Source organism: Nannospalax galili, unplaced genomic scaffold (genome assembly GCF_000622305.1).
Source record: "Nannospalax galili isolate Female #2095 unplaced genomic scaffold, S.galili_v1.0 scaffold1626, whole genome shotgun sequence".
In the NCBI taxonomy this organism is placed as follows: domain Eukaryota; kingdom Metazoa; phylum Chordata; class Mammalia; order Rodentia; family Spalacidae; genus Nannospalax; species Nannospalax galili.
Window position 1 is genome coordinate 295,566 of NW_008354162.1, and position 24,211 is coordinate 319,776.

A 24,211-nucleotide genomic window follows, 5' to 3' on the forward strand; every position below is an offset into this window, starting at 1 on the left:
TGCAGCCCTGCTTACTGTAGCCTCATCTCTGAGGGGAGTGGGTAGAGAGGCAGGTGGGATTTGAGTCAGGTTCCAAGCAGGCTTATTAGGAAACCCCTGAAGGTAAAGATTTGTGCTTTGGGCAAGGCATGTGATCCTTTACTTTCATGTAGTTTTGTCAAAGCAAAAAAATTTTATTACCTTTAACTTATTTCTGTATGTGTGTGGATACAACACACATTCCATGGCATGTGTGTGGAAATCAGAGGAAACTAGTGGGAGTTGGTTTTCTCCTTCCATAATGTAGGTCCCAGGGATTGAACTCGGCTTGTCAGCCTTGGCAGCAAGTGCCTTTACCTGCTGAGCCACCTTACTGGCCCTGTGGTTTATTCTTGATCTTGGAACTCAAGAGATGCCATTGGTACAGCATACTAGGCCCACTCATGCCTGCCCTCTTCTCCTTTCAAAGAGGTGTCGTCATCACCTAGCAGGGCCGAAGGGAACATATACAGATGTGTAGACCCTTCTTATTCTGGGAAGTAGGGGAGTTTATTCCCCAGAGTAAGTTGGGTCAAGGCAGGAAAGGTAAGTGCCTACAAAGTTACCAGTTCCTTTGAGGTTTCTGCAATAGAAAAAAAATCTCGCTGCCCAGCTCCAAGGCTCTGGGTACAGGCTAGGAGAGGGCAGAAAGCACCAGGCTACCTGAGAAAGTACCATGTCTTCCTAAAGATGGGCTAGTAAGTTGCTTTGGGTGACAGTGGGGGTGGCATGGAAGTCTCCCACATTGCTCCAAGCATACCCAGCCAATGTACAGGGCATTGCACACAATCTTACTGAGAAAGAACAGTTAGAAAAATTCAACAAAATCAGAGAAGTACTGGATTGCAGAAAGGGTCCTCAAATGGGGTCTCTGAGGTCTACCAGCATGGTAGGTGCTCAAACCTGACAGTGCCTGATGGCTGTCTGCTGCTCTGGTGTCATCCTGGGAACTGTAGGAGCTGACCAGAAGAAGTCAGTACATCCTGCAGCAGCAGGTCCAGGCAGGAGCTGCACATCAACAGAGTCCTAAGTCCCTACTGTACGCAAGGCACAAAGGACAGACCTCTAGACGGGTTTAGTAGGAAGCAGCCTGCTCAGTTGAGACGTATTATCAAAGATGTGTTTTTCACTTCATAGGTGCTGAGTTCTCTTGGTTACCACGTGGTCACCTTCGACTATAGAGGTGAGGTTTCTTTTAAGAGTGTATCTGGGAGCTGGAGAGATGGCTCAGCAGTTAAGAACACTGGTTGTTCTTGTAGAAGACCCAGGTTCGAATCCCAGCACCCACATGGCAGCTAACAACTGTCTGTAACTCCAGTTTCAGGGGATCTGACGGCCTTTTCTGTCCTCCTGGGGCATTGCACGACATGGGTGCACTTACCTATGTGCAGGCAATACATGCATACACATAAAATAAAAATAATAAACATTTTTTTAAAAAAAGAGTGTATCTGAGCATGCCTTCACTTTCCTGATTATACTAAATGGACAGACTTGCTTCAGAGCTTTGAAGCAAGTCAGGCAGCTTGTTTGTGCAATGCTGGGCCTGCAGTAACGCAACTGTCAGTTGGGAGGAAGAGTTCGGTAAATTCTGCTGCAGGTTCTGGATGCTGACTTCTCTGACAGTGCTCCTGATGTGGGGCCCCAGCATAATACCCTGAAAGCAAATTTAAATGCAGAAGACACCGTCTTTTCTGTTTTGGACTCGGGCTCTCCCTGCACTGGACATTAGACACTAGCTCAGCAGCAGAGCTAGCTTGTTGAAATGATAAGAACAGGAAAAAGATTCACGGAGAGAAAACAGATTCTTGTCTCTCACTGGCACTGCTTGTTTTATTTAGTTGGGGTTGCCACTGGGCTGACTGAAAGTCCAGTTTGATATATGCTTCAAGCGTTCTGAAGGAGCAGCAGAATGACTTCGTATGAACAGTGAGCAGCTGTTTTAAAGGAATACCCCTCCATGCAATCCCCAGTGGAGAGTTCAGGGGACAGTGGCTATTTTTAGCCAACGTGTCCTGACCTTCTGGGGGAGGACAGTGATTCCGATGCTTTTAGGCTAAAAGATGGGAAGAGACGGAGGCTGCTGCCCGCTGCAAATGGGGTTATATTCATTTTCTTTGTTGCTGTAGTAAATTACTGCAAACATCATATCTTAAAACAAGGCAGATGTGTTATGTTGTAGTTAGAAAGATCAGAATTCCAAAACCTTTAGCCCCTGGCTAGGAGCGCTGCCAGCGGGCTTTGTCCTTCAGTAGTTTCTGAGAAGACCCCGCCACCTGCCTTTCCCAGCTATACTTCTTGGCTCATGGCTGAGCTCAGACCCTGACTTTTGTGCTTTCTTTTTCTTTTGAGTACTTGGGCTCCAGGTAATCCAGGCTCACCCCCACTTCCAGGTTGGCCTAAGAGTGACATGTTCACCAGTTGGATTAGGATGTGGGTGTCTCCAAGGTCAGCTATTCTGCTGACCACGTTGATGGCTCTCACTGAAGAAAGTTTTATCCCTTCTCCACTCTTGCTCATGTTTGCTGGACACCCTAGGGTGACGAGAAGACCACCTTCCTTCTGTGTTCACCTCCCTGTAGCCTGTCAAGAAAAGATCCCTGGTACCTTCTCTTTCCAGTTCTGTGTCTCTGTATGTCTGTGTGGCGGGGGACTACCCCATTCTATGTCTGACTGTTCCTACTTCCTGTTACTCTTTCTGTCCCTGTCTTCATAGTCCCATGTGCTTATCCCCCTTGGGGTGTCCTGAGCTTTCAGCCATGTTATTCCTCCTCAGCTCCTCCTTCCTGAAGTTGGGAGACTGGCAGCCTGTCCTCTTGTGCATTATAATTACGGGGTTTGCTTACACAGCAGAACTGCCCTTCTGAGCCTTGTGCTATGTTCAGATCATGTGGTGATGACTCAGTGCTGAGCCACCAGAAAGACAGTTGCACTTGACTTTTGCTGGAGACCAAGCGGGGAGAATTGGAGTTGCCTTAAGACTGGAAATCCCCCTGCCTCCCTGCAGCATCATGACTTATTCTCTGCACTATTCTTCTGTGGGTCCTGGGCAGGCTGGGCTCTCCTTGGCTGGGCTTGTCAGCACTCCATCTGGCCTGGCCCTACCAAGACTAGGTGTTTGCCTGTCAATAGGGTGGAGGGAGAGCTGGCTTAGAGGATACTTGCAGTTGTAAGGCAGATGCTGGCAGAGCATGTGTCTGAGGCTGGGGGGAGTGGGGGGTGATTTTGCTGACTCTGTTCTAGTAGTTACCAGTCAGATATGCAGAGCATCTATATAGAATGACCAGGAACCTCTGGTTTTTCAGTCAGCAAGGATAGGGGAAGGTCACCTCCATGCCTTCCTGCCTCTCTTACTCCACTAGAGCTGGAGAGGAAGTGAGGTACACAGGTGGGACTGCAGACACTCAGTAGGCAGCTTCCCCGGTGGCTCCTCTGGTTTCAGAAACTGCATTTGACTTCCCCCTCCTGCATTCTCTCTCTCAGGTTGGGGTGACTCAATAGGATCACCATCGGAGCGAGGCATGACGTATGATGCACTCCATGTTTTTGACTGGATCAAAGCAAGAAGTGGTGATAATCCTGTGTATATTTGGGGCCATTCACTGGGCACTGGGTAAGAGCTCCCAAGCACAAGGAAGCCCTGTTGGAGGCAGGTCTAATGTGTGACCTCTAAGGCGGCTTGATGCCTCTTACCCTGTAACACCATCTTTCCTTGTAGTCCTGGTTCCTTGTCCCTGTAGTGGTGGTTGGGGATGGGGTATAAAGCTCTATCAGGGACTAAGGAGAAGTTGAGCTCCTATAGTTATTACTCAATCCAGAAGTGACTCAGGACCAGCATGGGCATTGGAAGTGGCAGCCAGTGTCCCAGGGAGCCCTTTCCCCCAGAGGCATCTTGAGAGTGCAGATGGGATACCTGGGCTGTGTCAAGTGTGACTTTGGGGTGTGTATGTAAACCATTGAGTCCAAGAGTACAATGCAGAGATGTTTGGAAGTAGCTTGGTCACTTTGCCATGCTTAGCCTAACAGGAAGAGTGATCTGTGGCCCTTTTCCTACATCTGCCAAGACAGGAAACACCTTCATGCTCCATTTTTGAGCAGCCTGGATTCTGCTGAGCAAGGTCCTGAGTATTTCTTAAAGGAGCTGTGGTCCTTGCCTTCTTCCTTAACACCGTATCCTTCAGGCACATTGACTGATAACTTTCTCAGCCCTTTCTCCTCACTTGGATGGCATCCTGCAGGCCAGGAATGCCTGTTCCTCATGAGGAGAGGGAGCTTCTGTGGAAGAATACTGGCCATCTCTGTAATAGCATGCGCTGCTGCCTCTGGGTACTCTCCTCTCCTGTCTCAGCAGTACCTGTGCCAACCCACCAGGGTGCCAGCCAAGGGAAGGAATAGGGCAACCTGTGGAAGACTATTCCTGGAGAGGTACCAACACATGCCTAAGGACAGGAGAGTGCCTGTTGTCACAGCATAGGAAGAGTCAACTGATGGTTCAGCTCTTGTTCCTCTGGGGCGTCTTCCCTCTCCTGCCCTGAAACTCCAAGTTTTCAGGTCACGGCTTCTCTGGGCGCTCTCCAGGATTAGCACAGTCTCATCTAAAATGATTTTGACCATAATTCAGCTGAACTCTAATTTTTCTTCCCAGGGTGGCAACAAATCTGGTACGGCGCCTCTGTGAACGAGGTGAGGGAGCCCTGGCGGGGTGCCTTATTGTATGGGTTAGCAGTCCAACCCCTGCTGCACATTCTTGCTAAGCACAGTGATGGCATGAGCTGAGCATCAAGGGTGGGGCCCCAGGTGTGCTCAGAGATGATCTTGCCCTGCCCTCCCGTCGGCCATTGGGGGCCCCTTGGTGACTGGGGTTGAGAGTGGTAGGAGGCCTATAGAAGTGGGTGCCTGGGTGGAAGAATTTCACTGTGGGTGTCCTGTGCTGCCCTAGTAACCCTACCACCCAGCTCCATGGGCTTGTCTTGCTGTTACATCTTGCCTATCTCAGATTTCTGTTTTTGTTTTTCTAGAGACACCTCCAGATGCCCTTATATTGGAGTCTCCTTTCACTAATATCCGTGAAGAAGCAAAGAGTCATCCATTTTCAGTGGCAAGTACATGGTTTTATGAAAAATCATCTAATTTCATTATTAAAATAATTGCTATGAAAGTATAAAAATAAGAACAATTAGATAATAAAAATAGTAAGTATAAAAACAATTTCTCTAGAGTTGTCAATATATAAGTCTTGTTTTGGCAACCATATTGAGTTTTCAAAGGGTGTAGCTTTCATGTCTAGAAGATACTGTCTAGCAGCAGGTATCCTGATCCTCTGACTCTCCGATCCCAAGTAGCCAGTCCTAAGCACATGTACATACTAGCACCACTAAATGGACTCAGTAGATTATTTATATATGTGTACACACACACACACACACACACAAATATACATAATGATAAGGAAGAAGAGATCAAGATACTGAAAGGGAGTGAGGGGAATGTGAGAGGGTTAGAAAGAGACAAGATAAGGCAGAAATAATGTAAATATAGTACTCATATATGAAATTCTCAAAAAATTGAAAATTTAAATTAAAAAGATATAAACCTTTTAAGGGGAAGCCCCTGATGTGGCTGATCTGTGGGGTCTGGCAGGTGAGTCTTCTGTTGCCAGCCACAAAGCCAGGACAAAGCTGGGGGTAGCTAGTGCCCCCTTCACTGAACATTCCTCTCATTCCCTTAGACGGAGTAGCTAAGGGTAGCATCTTATAAATTTAAACTGAATTTAAACTCCTGAACTCTTGTTGTTTTTCTTCTGTGTGGCTATCTTAATATTTAATACTTCTGAAAATGTTTTCTGTCTTGTGTTCAGATATATCGATACTTCCCTGGATTTGACTGGTTCTTCCTAGATCCCATTACAAGCAGTGGAATTAAGTTTGCAAATGATGAAAAGTGAGTATTGTGGTAGAGTGAGTTATCTTTCAACATAGAAAAATACAGGGAACCTCCACTTCTGCCCCGTGGTCATATTAGCCAAACAGCGTAGAATTCAGAAGACAGGATTGTTCTCTAAGAAAACGTCTTTGAAAGGGGAAAATGAAGCAGAACTTTGCATTGGAAACAAGGGTACTTTAAAAAATTGTGTGTGTGTGTGTGTGTGTGTGTGTGTGTGTGTGTGTGTGTGTGCAGGGGAGGGGCACATGCATGCCACACTGCATATGGAGGTCAGAGGACAGCTTTCAGGAGTCAGTTTTCTCCTTCCACCTTGTTGAGGCAGGTTGGTTCTCTTGTTTCTGCCATGCTACATATTCTAGGCTAGCTGAGCCACAAGCTTCTGGACAGTTCTGCCTCTGGCTCCCATCTCACCATATGAATGCTGTTTACAGATGTACTGTCACATCTGGCTTTTTTACACAGGTCTCAGAAATTGAACTCAGGTCATCAGGCTTGCACAGCAAGTACTATACTCATTGAGACATCTTGATAGCCTAGAAATAAAGAATTTTAAAGGCTATAGAATTAAAGCAATGTTATAATATCACATTTTTGCCCATATAATTATTTTTTCAAAGTCTTGAAACCAGAACTCCTGAATAGGCATTATAGCAATAAATTTAGCAATGTATTCTTTGAAACAGATGTTTAAACATGAAGTACTTTTCCTTCAAGTGTGTATTTTGGCTCTAAAAAATACACCTGGGCTTGGTGACACGTCTTTAGTCTCAGCACTCGGGAGGCAGAGGCAGGCAGATCTCTGGAATTGAGGCCAGCCAGGTCTTCATAATGACTCCAGGCCAGCTGGGGGTATCAAAAAGACCAAAAAGTAAAAATATAGCAATGAGGGTTGGAGAGATGGCTCAGCAGTAAGAGCACTGGCTGTTCTTGCAGAAGACCTGGGTTTGGTTCCCAGCACCCACATGGCAGCTAGCAACTGTCCTAACTCCAGTTCCAGGGAATCTGATGCCCTCTTCTGACCTCTGTGGGCATTATATGACATGGGTACACTTACGTACATGCAGGCTATACACTCATACACATAAAATTAAAATAATAAATGTATACATATAAAAAAAACAAAAATACAGTAAATAAAAATTAAAATTTAAGTGATCATTAAAAGCAAAAATTCCTACTTATCCTAAGCATTACCATTTTAGATCATAAAGGAAAGTGATTGGAATAAAGCAGATTTCTTCTTTAAAAACAAAAGTGAGCAGTGGACCCCAGGAAGCCTCCCTTGGCTCCACTCTTTTCACCAAGCTGGCATATTGGCTGCATGACCATGGAACAATGGAGTCTCCAACCCTCATGTCAGCCTCACGTGCTTCTTGGACCTTCCTGAGCTCAGTGTCTGTACCACTGCTTTCTCCAGGAGCCTCAGGTTGAAGGAAACCACTCACCAGAAATGCTCTACCCTGGGCTGGGGAACTTGCTTAGTCAGTAAGATGCTTTGCCTTACAAGCATGAGGACATGACTTTGAGCCTCAGAGCACATGTAAAAAAGCCAGGCATGCAAATGTGTGCTTGTAATACCAGTGCTAGGGAGGTAGAGACAGGCAGATCCCTGCGGCCCAGTCACTGGCTAGCCTAGTCTACCTGATGACTTCTAGGTCAGTGAGAAGTCCTGTCTCACAAAAATGTGGCTGGCACCTACGGGATGCTACCCCAGGTTGTCCTCTGGCCTCCACCTACAGGTGCATCCTGTATATGCGCATACACACAAGGCATGCTCTACCATGAATCAAGTGTGTGTTATGTGCCACTAGGAGGCTGCATGTGGGCGGCCAGATCTCCTCAAGCCAGGGCCTGCCCCAGGTGCCAGAATGGTACTGTGCTGTCCTCAGGGAGCTCACAGCTCTGATGGGGATCAAGATTCAGACAGCTCAAGTGAGAGGCTGAGCCCAGACCCTGTCCGGTCCTGTCAGCTGGTCTGTTACATGATTTGCCGAAGAGGTCTGACTCTGTTGAACCTATTGTCCCATGTACATGTAAAGGTTCAAAGCTCAAGTGACTTAAATGTCATTTACACCAAAGATGAAATAGAGGACTGATTCTTTTAACCGATGGATTCATAGTAGCATTCATTTGCAGTTTCTTAGCCCACTTAAATGATCCAGTTATAAATAGTGTTTTGAAACTTCAGTGACAAAAGTAACAATTTTGTTTTTGCAAATTACATAGGAGCCAGATGTGGGGGAGCAAAATGATCTCTAGATTTGACTGACATCTGTCACCTAGCTGGAATATATACCGATTTAAAAAAAAAAAAAAAAAAAAAAAAACAACCAAGAAATGAGCTCTTAGTTCTATAGCAAAAAGAAACCCAGCCACATTCAGGCTGTTAAGCACCAAGGTGAACATATCCTTAGCCCGGATGCCTGCCCAGTGTGAGGGGTGCAGGTGACCCCCTCCTTGGTTTTTCATCTAGCCCCTCCCTCCTACAGTGTGAAGCACATCTCCTGTCCTCTGCTCATCCTGCATGCTGAGGATGACCCAGTTGTGCCCTTTCAGCTTGGCAGAAAGGTGAGTGTTCTGTGGCTTTGCCCCTGGTGCATCAGATACCACAGGCCCCCGAGTATGGATCAGGCAAGGGTAGGGAAGAGGCCCCTGCATGCTACGTCATGGAGTGGGCCCAGGTCACTCAGGCATCTCCCCAAGCAGCATAAGAGGTGTGATGTTAAGTTCGGGACCAGAGCACTGTTCTGTCCTCAAGAAACTATGGTAGACAAGCATCAGAGCCCAAACTGACATGGGAGGACTGAGGGGACAGCACCAGGCCTAGTCAGCAAAGCTGACATGAAGACATCTCGTTTGTCTTCTTGCTTTGGGGAATAGACTGCATGGAACCATGCCTTTATTTCTGCTAAATCAGCATTGACTTTTCTGCCAGGAAGTTGGATTAGATTTGTGGGGGGAAAATAGTGGGGTAAAGAACACCATCTGGGACATGGCCATGGCAAGGGGTAGATGACCCTCTTAGAGGAGTGCATGCTGTGCCTCATCAACAGACTTGGCCCAGGTCTCAGAGCATTTCCACTGTGGGTAGGTTCCACATATATTATCAGAGGGGAAGCGGATCTCCCTTGGGCTCTGGGCCTTCGTGTCAGGTTCCATCCGTGGGCCCTGAAGCATCTCTCCCTCTGCAGCTCTACAACATTGCAGCACCATCTCGAAGCTTCCGAGACTTCAAAGTCCAGTTTATCCCATTTCATTCAGACCTTGGCTACAGACATAAGTACATCTACAAGAGCCCTGAGCTTCCACGGATACTGAGGTGAGATATTCTCTTCTATCCTATGAGCCTTGCCTGGACAGTGATGCCTCACATCTAGGCATGCAGCAGGTAGTGGCCACTGAAGCCCTGTGAGGGGCTCAGCGGGGTGCAAGGTCACAGCAGTTCAAGACAGGCTTACAGAGTTTGTTTCCCTTCACTTCTGAACTGTTCTCTGCTCAGACAGAGTAGGTGGTCTCCCTGTTACACTCACCGTACAAGCTCACAGGAAGCTATGTAGATACAAACAGGGCCTTTCATTATGCACACCCACCATTCCCAGCACATGGGAGGCCTCATATGTAACAGAAGTGCTCAGACAGTTTCTTGAAGACAGGCCATGCTTCTGACTCCACATGCTAGCTAGAACCTTGGTCAGGAAATAGGCTGCAGTGCAGAGCCAAAGGTACCCACGTGGCCTGGGTCTAGAGCTCAGTATTTGTGGAGTCTTGGGGTTGGGGGGATATAACAAGGAGCAAAGTTTCAAATGATCTACTCTATACTCCTAGCCTCAGCTTCTGTCCTGATTACCCCATTCCATCACCTGTCTCCTTGTCAGATGACACAGGCTCCATTTATCACCCAGAGTGGCCCTGATCACAAAGCTAAACTTCCCTGTTCACCAAGGAGGGGACCATCCCTGGGCTGCTGTGCAGCACATGGACCCTGAGCACTGGGCCACCTAGAGACCACTGTTGCTGCTAAGAGTGGTGGTGATTTTTGCTGTTTTTTGCCAGTAGGCTTTGGAAGTAGGTCAGATACCAGTTATTCCCTACCTGTGCCTAAAACTGCCTCCTCAAATTATCTCCCACAGAAGGGTAGTTCTACTTCAGACTCCAGCTTCTGTCATGCTGCCTTTTAGAGGTCTAGAGGCAAAGCTGCATTTCCTTAAAGGATTCCTTGCCTTTTGGGACTGGGAGCTCAAAGAGTTCGCTTTGAGATTGTGAATTTTTCCCATTATAAAAAGAGTATGGGGGTCAGGAGTGGTGGCGCATGCCTTTAATCCCAGCACTTGGGAGGCAGAAGCAGGCAGATCTCTGTGAGTTCAAGGCCAGCCTGGTCTACATAGTGAGTTCCAGGACACCTGGGGCTACAGGGAGACCCTGTTTCAAAAAAAAAAAAAAAAAAAAAAAAGAATATGGCAGAAATAAAGACCCAAAGCCCAACTTTGTCTCTCTTCCTCCACATTGAGATTTGGCGATTTGGCCCAGGAGCTGTGGGTACTCGGCCTCACTAGGCGGTTTTCTTGTGCCTGGTTTTCCCCAGGTTCTTCACTGCCTCTATCACCTCAGACACCCCTGTGAGAACTGTGGGGATTCAGATCTTTAGTCAGAGCACAGTGGTTTGGCTAATGCTTGGCCTCCTTTGGTCTAGGGAATTCCTAGGGAAGTTGGAACCTGAACATCAGCACTGAGACTGATCCACGAAGGAGCATGAAGACCCATCCTCTTCCCCTTCTCCCCTGGCCAGGAGCCTGGCACCCAGGAGCCAGGGTGCCCACCACCTATGGTGCTCAGGAGCCCAGTATGTACCTGGAAAGAGGACTCAGACACAGTGGGCAGAGGCTCTGCAGATGTGGATCTGCGAGGAAAACACAGGTGGCAGGCATGTTGGTCCCCGGTCCCTCTGGTGGCCACTTTCGCTGAGTTCTTGTCGGGAAGACTTCCTGACAACAGGTGGATCCTGTATTTCCTGCACTGGGAGTGGGGAATCTTAGAAGGGCCCAGGAGCACAGGATCACCTGGTAGGGAACTTTGTGCCCTTTCTGGCACATACAGAATGGACTCCAAGCCGTTGGATTTGCCCCCTTTGGCCTGTGTACCTGCTTGCCTTCCTCAGCTGTCCCTGCCTCCCTGGCATCTGCTTACCCATAGCAAGGGGCACCTAGAGCTGCACTTCCTCCCATTCTGCCCAGCTGTCACCTAACCTGGTCAAAGACTGAGCATTTATTTAAGAATAAAATTGTGGTGGTGGTCTGCTTGTTGCTTTCGCTACAGAGCAGGTCACTGTTGCCTCTTCTGCTGTCAGGCCAGTTGCCTTTTTCCCTCACAGTTCTGGTCCTGACCATTGCCACAGACTAGATCTCCACAGAAAGTACAAGGGCTGCTCCTAACTTACAAGCACCAGGGTCTGCTCTGGTTGGAGGCAGCTTGTCCAGATCTGAAAGGTGGCCTTTTTCTAAGATGCAGGCCTGGACGTGAGACTATACCACCACACTGCATGAGCATTGGGTTTCGTTGCCCCAACACTGCCACTGTTCCTCCAGAGGACATCAGCTGCATGATCAGGACTTGGAAACGTGCCAGACACATTCATCAGGTGTCTCAAGCTAATAGTGTGTTGCTTGACTTCTTGTCAAACCAGTGCTCTCTCCCTGAAGGTATGCACATTACAGACCCCAACGGAGTTGAGAAGGGTCAGAGCACATGGCTTAGTGAGAACTGGCATGAGAAGCAGCCCACAGGGGCTGCTGTCCTGTCCCTGCAGTCGGAGTACATGTATCTGCACTTCCTGCATTCTGTAGATGGGAGGGTGTACATCCATCGAGAACTTGGCTTCTCTTGATGGTGGCCTTTCTCCCCCTGTGAGCTGCAGAACTTCTCTTTGCAAGGTACCAGGGCTGGGAAGTCTTGGCCAGCTGCCTGTCCGTTCCTCCAAGATCAGAAGTTCCATCACTAACAGCAATAAACTAGCTGGAGGACCCATTCTAAAGCACTTTAGAGCACCCCAAATGATTCTCAGACATGGGAAACAAACCTTTCTACACCAGGCTATGAACTAGGATGGAACCTACTGAGGTCAACCTGTGACAAGAGCACTGACCTCCTTCACCTCTAACTAGGGAGTATTAGTCTTGGGCTACCCATCAGCAGTCCCAGAGCATTGGCTTCAACTGGGCCTGGCCACCAGGCAGCCACAGCTGCCTCTTAGCTTCGTGTAACTTAGTCTGTGCCAGCAGCCCAAGTCACTGAACGTAGTTGTGCATACCTCTTATGAGGCAGTGCGTCTGAAGTACAGAGCCAGGTTGAGTCTTCCATCAGTCATGCATGAGGCTCTCGGCATGTGAGCAACACCAGGGCCAGTCTTAATCATGGAATTCTCTTTTGGTCTATGCAAGCAATCTTGGATCCTTAGGGAGTAGGGAATGTGATGGGATATAAGGCTGTTGGTGATTTTTATAAGTGTCCCATGGGCAGACAATTGAAGATGGAGCCCTAAACTGTCACATGTCAGTTAACTTATACCAGGATACCCACACTTGGTACAACCAAGCTTAAACTGGGTTTTAGACCCTTTGACAGGCTACTAGATCAAACTGTACCCAGGATTAGGCCGTGGGGAAGAAAAAAAAAAACCAGCCCTGTGATGATAGGGAGTGTTCTGAGTAAACACTGCGTTATCACCATGGTAGTTATGTGTCCTAGGAGCCCTAGCACATCCCTATCATCCCACAGTTCCCAAGTCCTTTGGGCTATCACTAAGGCCCCACCCAAGGGATGAAAGCTACCTTTCTTTGATCCTGTGCAACAGACTATACTTAAGAACAGGCTTGCTTACAGAGGGCCCATTGTAGCCCATCCCCATGTGTTGCCCACCCCAGGCTTGCATCCTCCTGCATGCCATCACTGTATGTTTTTACAGAAACACAGATACCATATTGGCCAACCATGGGTATAGAAGTTTAATCAGCTTCTCACACAGGCAGTAACAGCAAGTGGTATGGCAGTGGTCACATATTACAGCTTCAGGGACTGCAGCTTCATGCACAGGACCACACGGCAGCAGATGGCGAACCCTACAGCCTGCCCACCCCACAAACTACCACAGTGGCTCTGGTGAATGGAGTACTGAAAGCAGATCCCTGGTAGACACTGCAGAAAGAGGGAGCTCCCATCCCCTCCCTCCTACCCAGGTACAGTAATGCAAGACAGTAGAAACCTCTGGAACGCAGTTTCTTTGACACCACACTCTCCTTTGGGCAGCACTTAAGTAGGTTCTGCCATGAAGTCTCAGCCTCAGGGAGGCACACTGAGGGGCTGGGGGCTCACCCTCTTCCTCATCAGGCTGCTACAGCAAAGTGGAAACTGGACTCCTCTGGCCCAGGGGCCCTTTTTCCGGATCAGACTGGTGGAAAGAGGCAGAATGGTGCCTGGCTTTGTGTAGAGGACATGGACAGAAGTGTTAGGAGGGCTCAGATCCACTGCCTAAGGCCCCAGTGCAGGACAGTGGCTGACTCACCTCCAGCCAGGCAGATACATCCCTAGCATAGCTGACTGTAGGTACAAACTGACCTAGAACATTGTTTGCTTGCTAAAAAAGGCTTAAGCTAGTTTCCAATTCCTCATGAAGTTATTTTCCCTTCTGAAAAAGCAAAACTAAGCTAACCCTCTATCAAATAACCTTGTCCTTAACTGAAGTCTTAGATTTTGTGCACAAGTCCCTCTCCAATGCTCCTCCCTAGTGGTCCTGGGTCCCAACACCCACATGGCTCCTGGGATGGCTACATAGGCAAGGCCTATCTGGTTCTTGACCCATACAGCTAGTACAGAGCCCAGGATAGAGAGCTCTGAGGAAAAAGCCTGATTCTTCTGAGCAGGACCAAGGAGGCCACACTGGGCTTGGCCTTGCTCTACATATGGTGACCCAGGTGCTAGTGAAACATATAGGAACCTGGGCTTCACCACAGATCCCTACTAAGACCTCAAATCTAAAGGCTCGAAACTAGATTAAGCTCACAGACTTGTGCATTGTTTTGGAGGCCCAGCTCCACCCCTCCCCACCTCTGTGGGACTGGTAGGCTGAAGCTGTGACTGGTGATGACCGTCTATGAACTCTGCCTTCTTTTTCAAGAAATCAGGATGTCACACACTCCTAAGCTGCTTCCTTGTCTAGATCCATTCCCAATGCCCCTCTTGGAAGCACAGCACTGACAAAAGCATGGACCAGCAGCCATGGTGGCACATGCCTTTAATCCCTCCACTTGGGAGGCAGAGGTGGGCAGATCTCTGTGAAATCAAGGCTAGCCCTGGTTCCATAGTGGGTTACAGGCCACAACTTGTGGCTACAAGGAGACCCTGTCTCAAAAAGGCCAAAAAAAAATTTTTTTTAAAAAAAGAAAAAAAAAAAAGACTAGCATGGGCACAGAGTCAGCCAACAAGCCACTGGCCTCACTATATAGGGCAACTAGTCTCTGGGGATGTTGGGGGGTGGAATCTGCAGGTCAGAGGGCTCCACACCCCAGATGTCTCGTGCATACTCAGTGATGGTCCGGTCACTGGAGAACTTGCCAGAGCCAGCAATGTTCCGAATCACCTTCTTGGTCCACTCCTTGGGGTTCTGTGGGGGAAAGAAGAGACTGATTATGATTAGCCTTTGCCAGAGCTAAGGGTTCCTGAGAGCCTGAGCTTTCAGAACATAAGGATTGGTGCCAGATGAGCTCTGAGCCTTGGGGCAGCCTGGTGGAAGAAGAGATTGCAACAGATTACTCAGATAAAAAGGAATCCTCACCAACCACAAGAGTGATTCTAAATGTAAGGGTCAAGGAGCCTCAGACACAGTCAATGTCCTGCCCTCAAAAAGCTCTAGGGCACAGCCTACAACACTACAGCAGGAGCACAACCAGGCAAGTGACTGCCACTTGCTCACAAAAGGCCAAGCATTCTCCTGCAGACTTTAAGCCCCATGACATCTTCCTCCAGAGCTTTGCAACTGTCCCCAGACCGCTGGTGGCAACAGAGGGGTCTCATGGGAGGGACCTGACTCCTGGGCCCAGCCCCACCGGATGCTGTTTTCCAAGCCCCCCGTTCCTGTTCTCAGCTATCAGGAGCTATTCTCCTAAGACAGGACATGATAAGGTTATTGACCTAGAGGCTGACCAGGCCTACTGGTGACAGATCAGAAACCCACATCCCTCTGTTCTCAGTCATCGGATAGGAAATGCTATAACTCAGAAAGTCCACACAGACCCATCCAGCCACTCCCCATCAGTCTTGGGGGTCCATAAGCCTTACCCGATACAGCTGGTCTACCTGGGCCTGGCACTGCATGTAGGCTTCATAGTCTGCAAATACCTTGAACCTGAAACAGTGGGTAGGAGGCTGAGTGAAGGCGGCAGGTGGCAGCAGGCAAGGAGCCCTGCCTTGAGCAGCCAGAGAACAATTCAGTTCAGGATTGGCCTTGGCCATACTCCTATCTTCCCAGCTCTGCTGGGGCCAAGATGGGAAACTTCTCTGTGAGTGATGCTTATGTTGTTATGGGGAAGACGGTTTAGGAAATGGTCATTTCCAAAGCAATTTACAGATGAAGGACAGTTAGAGCTACATATGCCCAGAGGCAACTGCAGACCCAAAGCAGCGAGCCCATTTCATCTGCACAACCAAGGGGCTCTGGATGACCCCATTAGCATCTCTTCCCAAGTGGGAAAACTGGTGACACAGAGGAAGGTTATCTGCAGTTCCAGAAACGGTACTACGGAAGTGCAATTTATTCTACTACTGAATCAGAAACATAATTCACTAAAAGTCCCTCCATCATCATAGGCTTCAACAGGGTCCCACTCCATGCCAGGCACATACATGGGTGGAGCCATGATCTGGTCTGTCTGAAGCCAGTGGGTGGCACAGTCTTCAAAGAACAAAGACAAAATTAACCCAGAGGCAACTGAAAGTGGAGGAGAGGTTAATGCTCAGTGTTCAGCATATTCAACTTTGACAGGCATCTATGTCTCTGCAGACTTGTCATATAACTAGGTCAGTTATAACCTATGTGTTGATGATACCGCAATAAAATAATGACTACATTGTAAGTCTGCCCTGTGGCAAGCTAATTCCTTTGTTTGAGACAAGGTCTCACTATGTAGTCCTGGCTGGCCTGGATTCGATATGTAGACCAGACTGCCTTGAAATCACCTGTTTTTGCCTCCCCAGTAGAGATTAAAGGTGTGCACCACCATGCCCAGCAGCTAATGCCACTCTAACCATGTCATGTCTTTGTGAGCTGACACGTCACAGATTCATACCCACCCACCACCACTCTGCCAATTCTAGCCTTTCTTGCCTGAGAACTCTCTACTGGTTAACAACAACCTAAGACATGATCTTTCCCCTGCTCCCATAGCTATCCCTGAAGTTTGGGGTCTGGGTGGTGCTGCTGGCCTTCTCCCACTGTCCAGGGCTCTCAAAGCATCACCAAAGGTCACTGAAGATCTATCTCTGCCCTTATTGACTGTGACTCAGGCTGGGATAAGGTCTCCTGGGCCGAGGTAGAGAGAAGACATCATGAAAGCACAGGTCTCACCCTCCTCTCTACATGGAGTTTTCAGCCCGCAGGAGAAGCGAACTGTCCCAACAATAAGGACTGAGCAGCCAACTGGGAAGGCAAAGCAAGAGGGGGGTTTGTCCCACCTGTCATGGTACATCAGCATATTAACCACATCCTTGAAGCAGTCTGGGTCTTTGGGAGAAAAGAAGCCACTGTTGATCTGGTCCATAGCCTGCTTCAGCTCAGGCATACGCTCGTAGAACTCTCTGGCATTGTACCTGGGGGAGATAAGTTTATTTAGCATCTGGCACCCCCCAGGCAAGCAGCCACCCTATAGCCTCCTCCCCAGAGCTGCCACACACCAACAACCAAGGAGGTGACACACACCCTTTCTGGTCTAGAGCCTCAACGTCCTCCACTCGCATGCCGAAGATGAAGAGGTTCTCCACCCCCGCTTCCTCCGCCATCTCCACATTGGCGCCATCCATGGTGCCGATGGTGAGTGCCCCATTGAGCATGAACTTCATGTTGCCAGTGCCTGAGGCTTCAGTGCCCGCAGTGGAGATCTGCTGTGACAGGTCAGCAGCTGGGATCACTATAGGAGGAGGGAAGCAGTTCAGCCTGAGGCCCTGTTTAATTTATCCATACCATACCCTCTCCCTTCAGCCCAGGAGGCAGCTTATCACCATGGAGGGTGATCCCAGGACAGGGACCACCATCCTGACCCATGGAGACTGAGGTCAAATGGCTATAACGGCTATCTCCTTCCTGATGCCAAGGTAGTGCTCCTCCTCTAGACCAGGTAAGCTTAGGCAGAGGGTCTAAGATGGAGATCCTCGAGTATCAGCACGGTGGCACAGGATTTCTGTTCTTGGATTTTCCAGGAACTAGGCCAGTCAAATCCAGTTGGGGGATCTAGGTCCTGGCTCACTGGCAATGTGGATCCTTCCTCCCCTTGACACCGTATCTTATTCAATTATCCTACATGTGATCAGCCCAAGAACAACTTAAACCCTTCAGAACCAGGAGACTGGGAAGGCTGAGTACAAACGGGTTCATGGCATGGGAGCAAATAATGCATGTCCACGGGGGCACAAGCAGACAGCAGGTTCAACCCCCCTCACTTGGGCTCCTTGTGCTTACGAGGGAGCAGGCTGGAAGTGGCATGTTCCTGAGGAAGGGCTATTGCCCAGGTCATGCCCTGGCTCATCATCTCGTCTCAGCATCTGCAGCTAATGCCAGAGCTGCTGATGCTACCTCCCCAGCCCCGGTAGCAACCCCTCAATTCAGCCAGCAACCGAGCCTAGCCCCTCCTCTGAGGGAGGAAAGCCTAGTCAGAATGAAGAGACCTAAAGACATCCACAGCCTCAGGACTCACAGTCCAGCTGACAGAAGCTGTGTGATACCTGGCCAGAGAGAAAATGAAGGGCAAACCCTGCCTGAGGCCCAGACTGGTACCCTGTGGGCAGTTCTACAGACTAACAGGAGCCACACCCCAAATTAAAGGTGAGAAGAGTTCCAGGCAGCAGAAAGGACGTAAGATGCTTTGGCAAAAAGTTCCAAAGTTCCCAGCCAACACCTGGACAAAGCCCAGTTCCTAAACCCACCCAGGGACCAAGCACACCAAGTGCATCCAACAGAGGTAGGAGCAACACTGGGCACAACAGCTGCCACTGGACCACAGGGAAGTGAGCAAGCAAGCGTGCAGAGCTTACTACCACAGCCTGGTAAGCAGCACTATGCAGCCTGACCTCAGTGACAGGAAGGAAACAGGGAAGCCCAGGCTCAGACTCCCTACCATCTGTCTAGCTAAGGAAATATGTTTCCCACCAAGAAAAGTCCAATTTAGGTCAATCTGAACGCTCACCTCCTGGGGGAGGTCCCCATGACCAACCCAAGTAGAAAAGTCCTAAACCAAACTGCACACCAGGTAGGAGCTGCCCTCAGAAAGGAATGACAGCGGTGCTGGCATGTGACCGGTGAGCAGAGCATGGGGAAGGAAGAGGCAGTGAGAGCAGAGCGGAGGGACAGCAGGAGGGGGGTGGGGGGAGAGGGGAGAAGCAGTAAGAAGAGGGGAGGTGGGCAGGGAGGGAGGAGGGGCAGGAGTGGGAGTTCAGGAGAGTCACATCCTGTTGAGACCTAAGAGTAGTAGGCACAGTGGAGGCAGAGAGGAAGGAGGGGAAGAACAAGACCCAGGCAGGTCTGCAGATCAAGGATGACAACAATTCTGCCTGTGAGGAGCAAAGGTTCTTCTCAGGCACACTCAGAATGCACAGTGTTCCCAAGGCTTTCACTGCCAGGCTGCAGCCTGACCCTGGAAGGCACAGGGCAGAGCAAAGCTGACCAGTGTGAGGACAGCCCTGGCCAGAGTTGCCAACCCCCACCAGCCCCAGGCAGAAAGTGGTCTGGGCATCCAGGGCTACCTTTTTCAGCTAAGGATACGCGGTAGTTCTCCAGGAAGACCACTTTGAGTCTGTCACCCACAACTGGATCATGATTAACAACATCTCCGATGGATGTGACCAGCTTGATGATCATCTTGGCCATGTGGTAACCAGGAGCTGCCTGGAAAAGGAGAGGTGAGGGTTAAGGATTTTAGTTTAAACCCCCTGCTCAGGTTCCAAGAAGGGACCATGGAATATCTGCTAACAATACGGGTCCCTGGGCTGTAACACAGGGTCCTATGAGCCATGGAGGCCTGGCACTGTACTGGTCAGTAGACTGTAGACCAGGGAGGTCACACCTGCAGTGCTAGTGCTGGAGGAAGGACCTAGCTCTGCTGTTGAAATAAGTCAAGAGTGCCTGGAATGTAGAGCATGGCCACCAGGCTGGATACCTCCTAGTGAGGGTGGCAGGAAGCTGGTCTGTTCCATTCTAGGGACACTGTCTCTTACCCAACAACCCCCAAGCAAAACCATTAAGCCTCTAATCCTTTAATCCTAACCGGGTGGGTCCCTTGTAGATTATGGAGGACAGGACAAAGACCCTGTAGCCTTAGTAGCTCCCTCCCTCCCCCTACCTGCCAGCCTGCCGGAAAACCCAACCCCTACCTCTTTGTCTGCAAAGCTTTCCCATATAAACCTCTGCTTCCGCCATAATAAACGAGCTGTCCACTGACACAGCCTCCTGGGTGTTTTTTTCCTCATTGTACTCACCGCTGCCTGAGGCCCCCCTCCCCCCACCGGTCTCTCTCATTGCCGTGACCTTCTGCTATGGGGACAGGTGCACAAGGTCTCCTGGCGGCAATGAGGTTCAGTCCGAGGGGAGGTGGACATTCTGCCTGCTTATCTTGGCTCCTACCAAGTACTCCTCATGAGGTCGCCTAATTCGTAGGATTTGACAGCCTTGAATTTGATTTTTCTGATTCCAGTCAGTGTTTTAGCAATTACAAGATAAAAGAAACAAAGACTTATAGAACTTAATATACAGGAAATAGAGAAAACTAAGGAATATACAGGAATATAACCAAGGGATACATCCAGAAAAGGCCAGCCTAAGAACAATCCAGTTTCTGTAACAAATATATTGGAAAAAAATTTTAATGACAAAAGACATAGGAGAAACCTACTGACTAAGAGAATTTAGAGATACATCGACCAATCTCTATGCAAGGGCCTACCTAAGGGTCCTGACTCAGTTAAAAATATCTGTAGGGCTGAGTATGTGGCTCAGTTGGTAGAATGCCTGTCTAACGTGCAAAGCCCTGGGTTACATCCATAACACAGAAAAAAAAAAAATGTAACTTTTAAGTGGGCATGGTAGCATAACCCTCTAGTCTGAGCTACTCCAGAGCTGAAGTTGAAGGTTTTGAAGACAGTTTGGGGAACATAATGAGAAACCACCCCCAACTCAAGAGAAACACTTAAAACTTTAGTAAGGCAAGTGGGTAGTGGTACCTGAGTGGGTGGGTTTTCACTGGTATAGAAGAATCTTTGCCTTGTATGATGGATGTGTCTATCACAGTGTTATTGAGAATCTAAAGTATTTCATGGTTTTAGAAAAAAGTTTTTGTGAAGATGAACAGTGCAGTATTAAAGCACCATAATTCTGGAATCTACTCTGAAAAGGTCCAACAGGACAATTTTCAATCTGTCCTACTTTTCTCTAGGTTTAAAATTTCTCATAGTAACAATCTAAAAAAAATTTTTTAAAGTACATATTGCTGGGGGCTGGAGAGATGGCTCAGTAGTTAAGAGCACTGGCTGCTCTCAAAGAAGACCTGGGTTCAATCCCTTGCATCCACACGGTAGTTAAAAACTGCCTACAACTACAGATTCAGAGGATCCAACACCCTCTTCTTGCTTTCATGGGAGTTGCATGACACAGGTACACTTACATACATGCAAGCGTAACACTCATACACATAAAATAAAAAAATAAAAATACATAAATTTTAAAGTCTATATTGCTTTGGACTTTATATACTAAAATACTAATAAAATAATATGAAGTTCAAATTTTGCTTCCAAAATACTAGGTAATGGAGGCTGACAGAGACCGAATAAGGGAGGCAAGTGGGCACTGTGCCTGAGGAGGTACTCCTCCCTGCAACCTCCTCTGCAGGCCCTAAAGTCAGAGGAAAGGATAGGCTCGAAGCCTAGGACAGATGCCTGTGTCTGCCTCGCTCCAGCCATGCTACCTGCAGGAATGCCATCTGCAGATGGCCCTGGGAGGCTGTCCCAGAGCAGCCCCTCAAAAAGAAGTTGGACGCCCACGAGCTCATACCCTCTGACACAGACCAGAGCACCAGTTGAGTACAAGGGACAAGCATGCCTAGTATGCAACAGTATGTGGCACAGGCTGGGAATTCCTCAACTTCTATGAGCCAGGCAGCATCCACTTCCTTCATGTTCTATTAACTGTATGAAAGGCTCCCTCGCCCCTTTTCCCTAAGGGCCAGGTAGTGCTGGCATGTGTGTACTGGCACTTGCTTTCTGAGTAGGCAGGATACCCAAGGACAAGTCAGGGAGCATGTACATCCTAGGCCCAGCATCAACAAAAGGAGGGAAGAAGAAGTCACATCACCTTGCCCCCAATCATAACAGTCCTGGGCACAAAGGTCTTGGCCGGATCCTTCTTTATTCCTGGAGGAAAAACAGAAGAGGCAACTTTAAACCAGACTATCCCTTCCTGGATCGACATGGTAACCCAGCAACAGGCAGACTCAGCAAGCTGTGCACTTTGGCCTGAGAGACACAGGTAGGTGGTGGCAGCACAGTCATGGCCACAATACCTCTGCAGGAACCTGGCACCCTGAGGAACAAGGCCTCCCCTGGGCCTGCACTTGCACCCCTGGCTGGTGGAAAAACCCAGCCAAGACCACTGATGACAAACCATGCAGTATCCTGAGCTGAAATTCTTCCTATAGGCTTTGGAAAAACCACCCACACAGTTCTAAAATTGCCATCCAGGAGCTGTTTGCCTGTGGTCACGGGAGTCAAGGCCCTGATATGTGAGGAGCGCCGCGTTTTGTTGTTGTTGTTGTTTGGGGGTTGGGAGGCTTTTTTGTTTCGCTTTTTGAGACAGGCTTTCCCTATAGTCCCAGCTGACCTAGAACAGATCAGATAGACCAGGGTGGCCTTGAGCTCATAGAGATCCTCCTACCTCTACCTTCTGAGTGCTGGGATTAAAGAAAGGTGTGTTGCCACCACACCTGGCAGAGCTCTGTTTTAAAAACATGTTTTAATTTTTTAACTTTTATTTATTATTATTATTGTGTGTATGTGATGAATGTGAGTGTGGGTGCATGTATGCTGAGGTGTGTTCTTGCCTTCCACCATGGGACCTGGGGATCGAGCTCAGAAATGCTGAGCCATCTTGCTGAGCCTTAAAACATGTCCAAATATACTGTTTTGATGACACCGAGAAAGAAAGAGTAAACCTCACTATTGCGGTCTGGCACCATCACCCCTTAGAGGGTGAAAAGTGAAACTTTCTACTACCTGTGTATGGCATGAATTTGCTATTATTTGGAAATGTCTCCCAAAAGTGTAGGCTTGGCCACCAGCAGGTGTTGCCATGAGGGGATGGTAAAGCCTAGTGGGAGGAAGTTAGATGATAAGAGGCATGCCCTTGAAGGGGATATTGGGAGAGTTTTCTTCCTATCTCTCTGTTTGCTTCCTGGCTGTCATGAAGCAAGCAGGCCTCTTTCATGCATTCCCACTGTGAAATTCTGTGCCACATGGAGAACAACTGGGCCAAGTGATCATAGCCTCAAACCTTTGAAACTATGTGCCAAACAAACCTTTCTTCCTCCTAAAAATTGATTCCCTCAGGTATTCTGTCACAGAGATGGAGAGCTGAGAAGACCCCTCCTGCAATTTTCATGCATAGACTTGAACCACAATGGCCAGCTCATGGCCATCCATCCATATTTCAGTTTGGGGCAATAGTGTCCACAAAAGGGACAGCAGGCAGCCCTGAACAGCCATTCAGCAGCCAGGGCTAAGGAGTTGAGGTTATCTTTGACTTGTGGCTTCAGGTTCTATGGGAAATGGCTATCTTATTTCTGAACTTTCTACTTCTGGAAATCAGGCAGAATAACAGGAAGAAAAGTAAAAACTAAAAACATAACGGAGGCTTGGCGTGGTAGCATACTCCTGTAGGCCAACTATTTCAAAGATGAGACAGGAAGATTTTTTTTTTAGCTCAGAAGTTAAGGCTGAGTCTGGGCAACAACACAGCGAGAAATGACATCTTTACTAAAACTACAGGTGGAAGGCAGGCAAACCCAGATCACTCAGCAGCTCCTACCAGAGATAAGGGATGGTGGCAGATCACAGAGTCTCAGGAATCCAATGGGCACATGCTCAGAATGATCAGACCTCAGCTGGACTTCTCACAAGAAGACTACTGGAAGGTGGGCCTAGAATCCCTGGGAGGCACCAAACAAGGTGATACTCAGAAAAAACAGGTATGGGATCACAAGGAGGGTCCATGTGCTGAGGAAGTATTGCTCTGACCCAGAAGATGCAGGCCTGGGAGCTGCCCTGGCAGAGGATCCTCTTAGTCCTGGGCCTACAACTCACCCCAAAACAAACAGCAAGGTCGATTCACAATGGCTTCACTGCAAACTACCAATGGAGGAACCCACCTCCTGTGTGAAGCACAAACCTTTGACTGTCTTCACCTTAGAAAGATACAGTCAAATGCAAGACCTTGGGGAGAGGGGCCATGCAGACAGGAGCTGGTATAGCACAGGAAGCAAGCATGGTAGGAAGAGGAGACAGGAAAACCCACACCTTAGAACAGGACAGGGAGGCTGAGAAAGTTCTGAAAGAAGCCAACCACAAGAAATGGGTAAGATGACCTGCACTACCTGCCTGAAGTCCAGAAAACTGAAAGAACTGGACCAAACAAATGTCCTTAATTTATTCCAAGACAACTTGGAATGATACAGGTGCTCCCTGAGCACCAGGGAGAAGCGCCCACAGGGTCAACACCAAGATACAACAGAGAAAAGGCCACTTATGAAATCAAGAAAACCAGAGAGTGGCAACCATCTACAGGACAATTCCTACCCGAGAGATGGCGGACAGGGGCCAAAAGGTGCTTGAGGAAGAGGTGCAGCCAAGGTGATATGGCCAGTTCCACACCCTTCACGATGGAAGACTGCTTGGATTACAAGGACCCAGGAGAAATTGCTCCCACCAGCCCTTGTGCTCCAGTGATAAA

General features: G+C 48.6%; 2 protein-coding genes across 2 annotated transcripts in view; one reads left to right on the forward strand and one right to left on the reverse strand.

Annotated features, from left to right (window-relative positions):
* Window positions 1-11,304, forward strand: part of Abhd12 (abhydrolase domain containing 12) — a 99,755-nt gene extending 88,451 nt beyond the window's left edge. The window contains exons 6-13 of the mRNA XM_008851176.2: window positions 1,156-1,201; window positions 3,502-3,631; window positions 4,664-4,701; window positions 5,037-5,116; window positions 5,876-5,958; window positions 8,451-8,529; window positions 9,153-9,280; window positions 10,652-11,304. Coding sequence (XP_008849398.1) covers window positions 1,156-1,201; window positions 3,502-3,631; window positions 4,664-4,701; window positions 5,037-5,116; window positions 5,876-5,958; window positions 8,451-8,529; window positions 9,153-9,280; window positions 10,652-10,691 — 624 coding nt within the window. The 3' untranslated portion in view covers window positions 10,692-11,304. The remainder of the gene's footprint in view (window positions 1-1,155; window positions 1,202-3,501; window positions 3,632-4,663; window positions 4,702-5,036; window positions 5,117-5,875; window positions 5,959-8,450; window positions 8,530-9,152; window positions 9,281-10,651) is intronic.
* Window positions 11,305-12,935: 1,631 nt separating this feature from the next.
* The window catches only part of Pygb (glycogen phosphorylase B), a 52,094-nt gene continuing 40,818 nt past the window's right edge, over window positions 12,936-24,211 (reverse strand). Inside the window, exons 15-20 of the mRNA XM_008851180.2 lie at window positions 21,563-21,621; window positions 18,961-19,102; window positions 16,925-17,132; window positions 16,681-16,815; window positions 15,289-15,355; window positions 12,936-14,614 (exon numbers count right to left, since the gene is read on the reverse strand). Coding sequence (XP_008849402.1) covers window positions 14,462-14,614; window positions 15,289-15,355; window positions 16,681-16,815; window positions 16,925-17,132; window positions 18,961-19,102; window positions 21,563-21,621 — 764 coding nt within the window. The 3' untranslated portion in view covers window positions 12,936-14,461. The remainder of the gene's footprint in view (window positions 14,615-15,288; window positions 15,356-16,680; window positions 16,816-16,924; window positions 17,133-18,960; window positions 19,103-21,562; window positions 21,622-24,211) is intronic.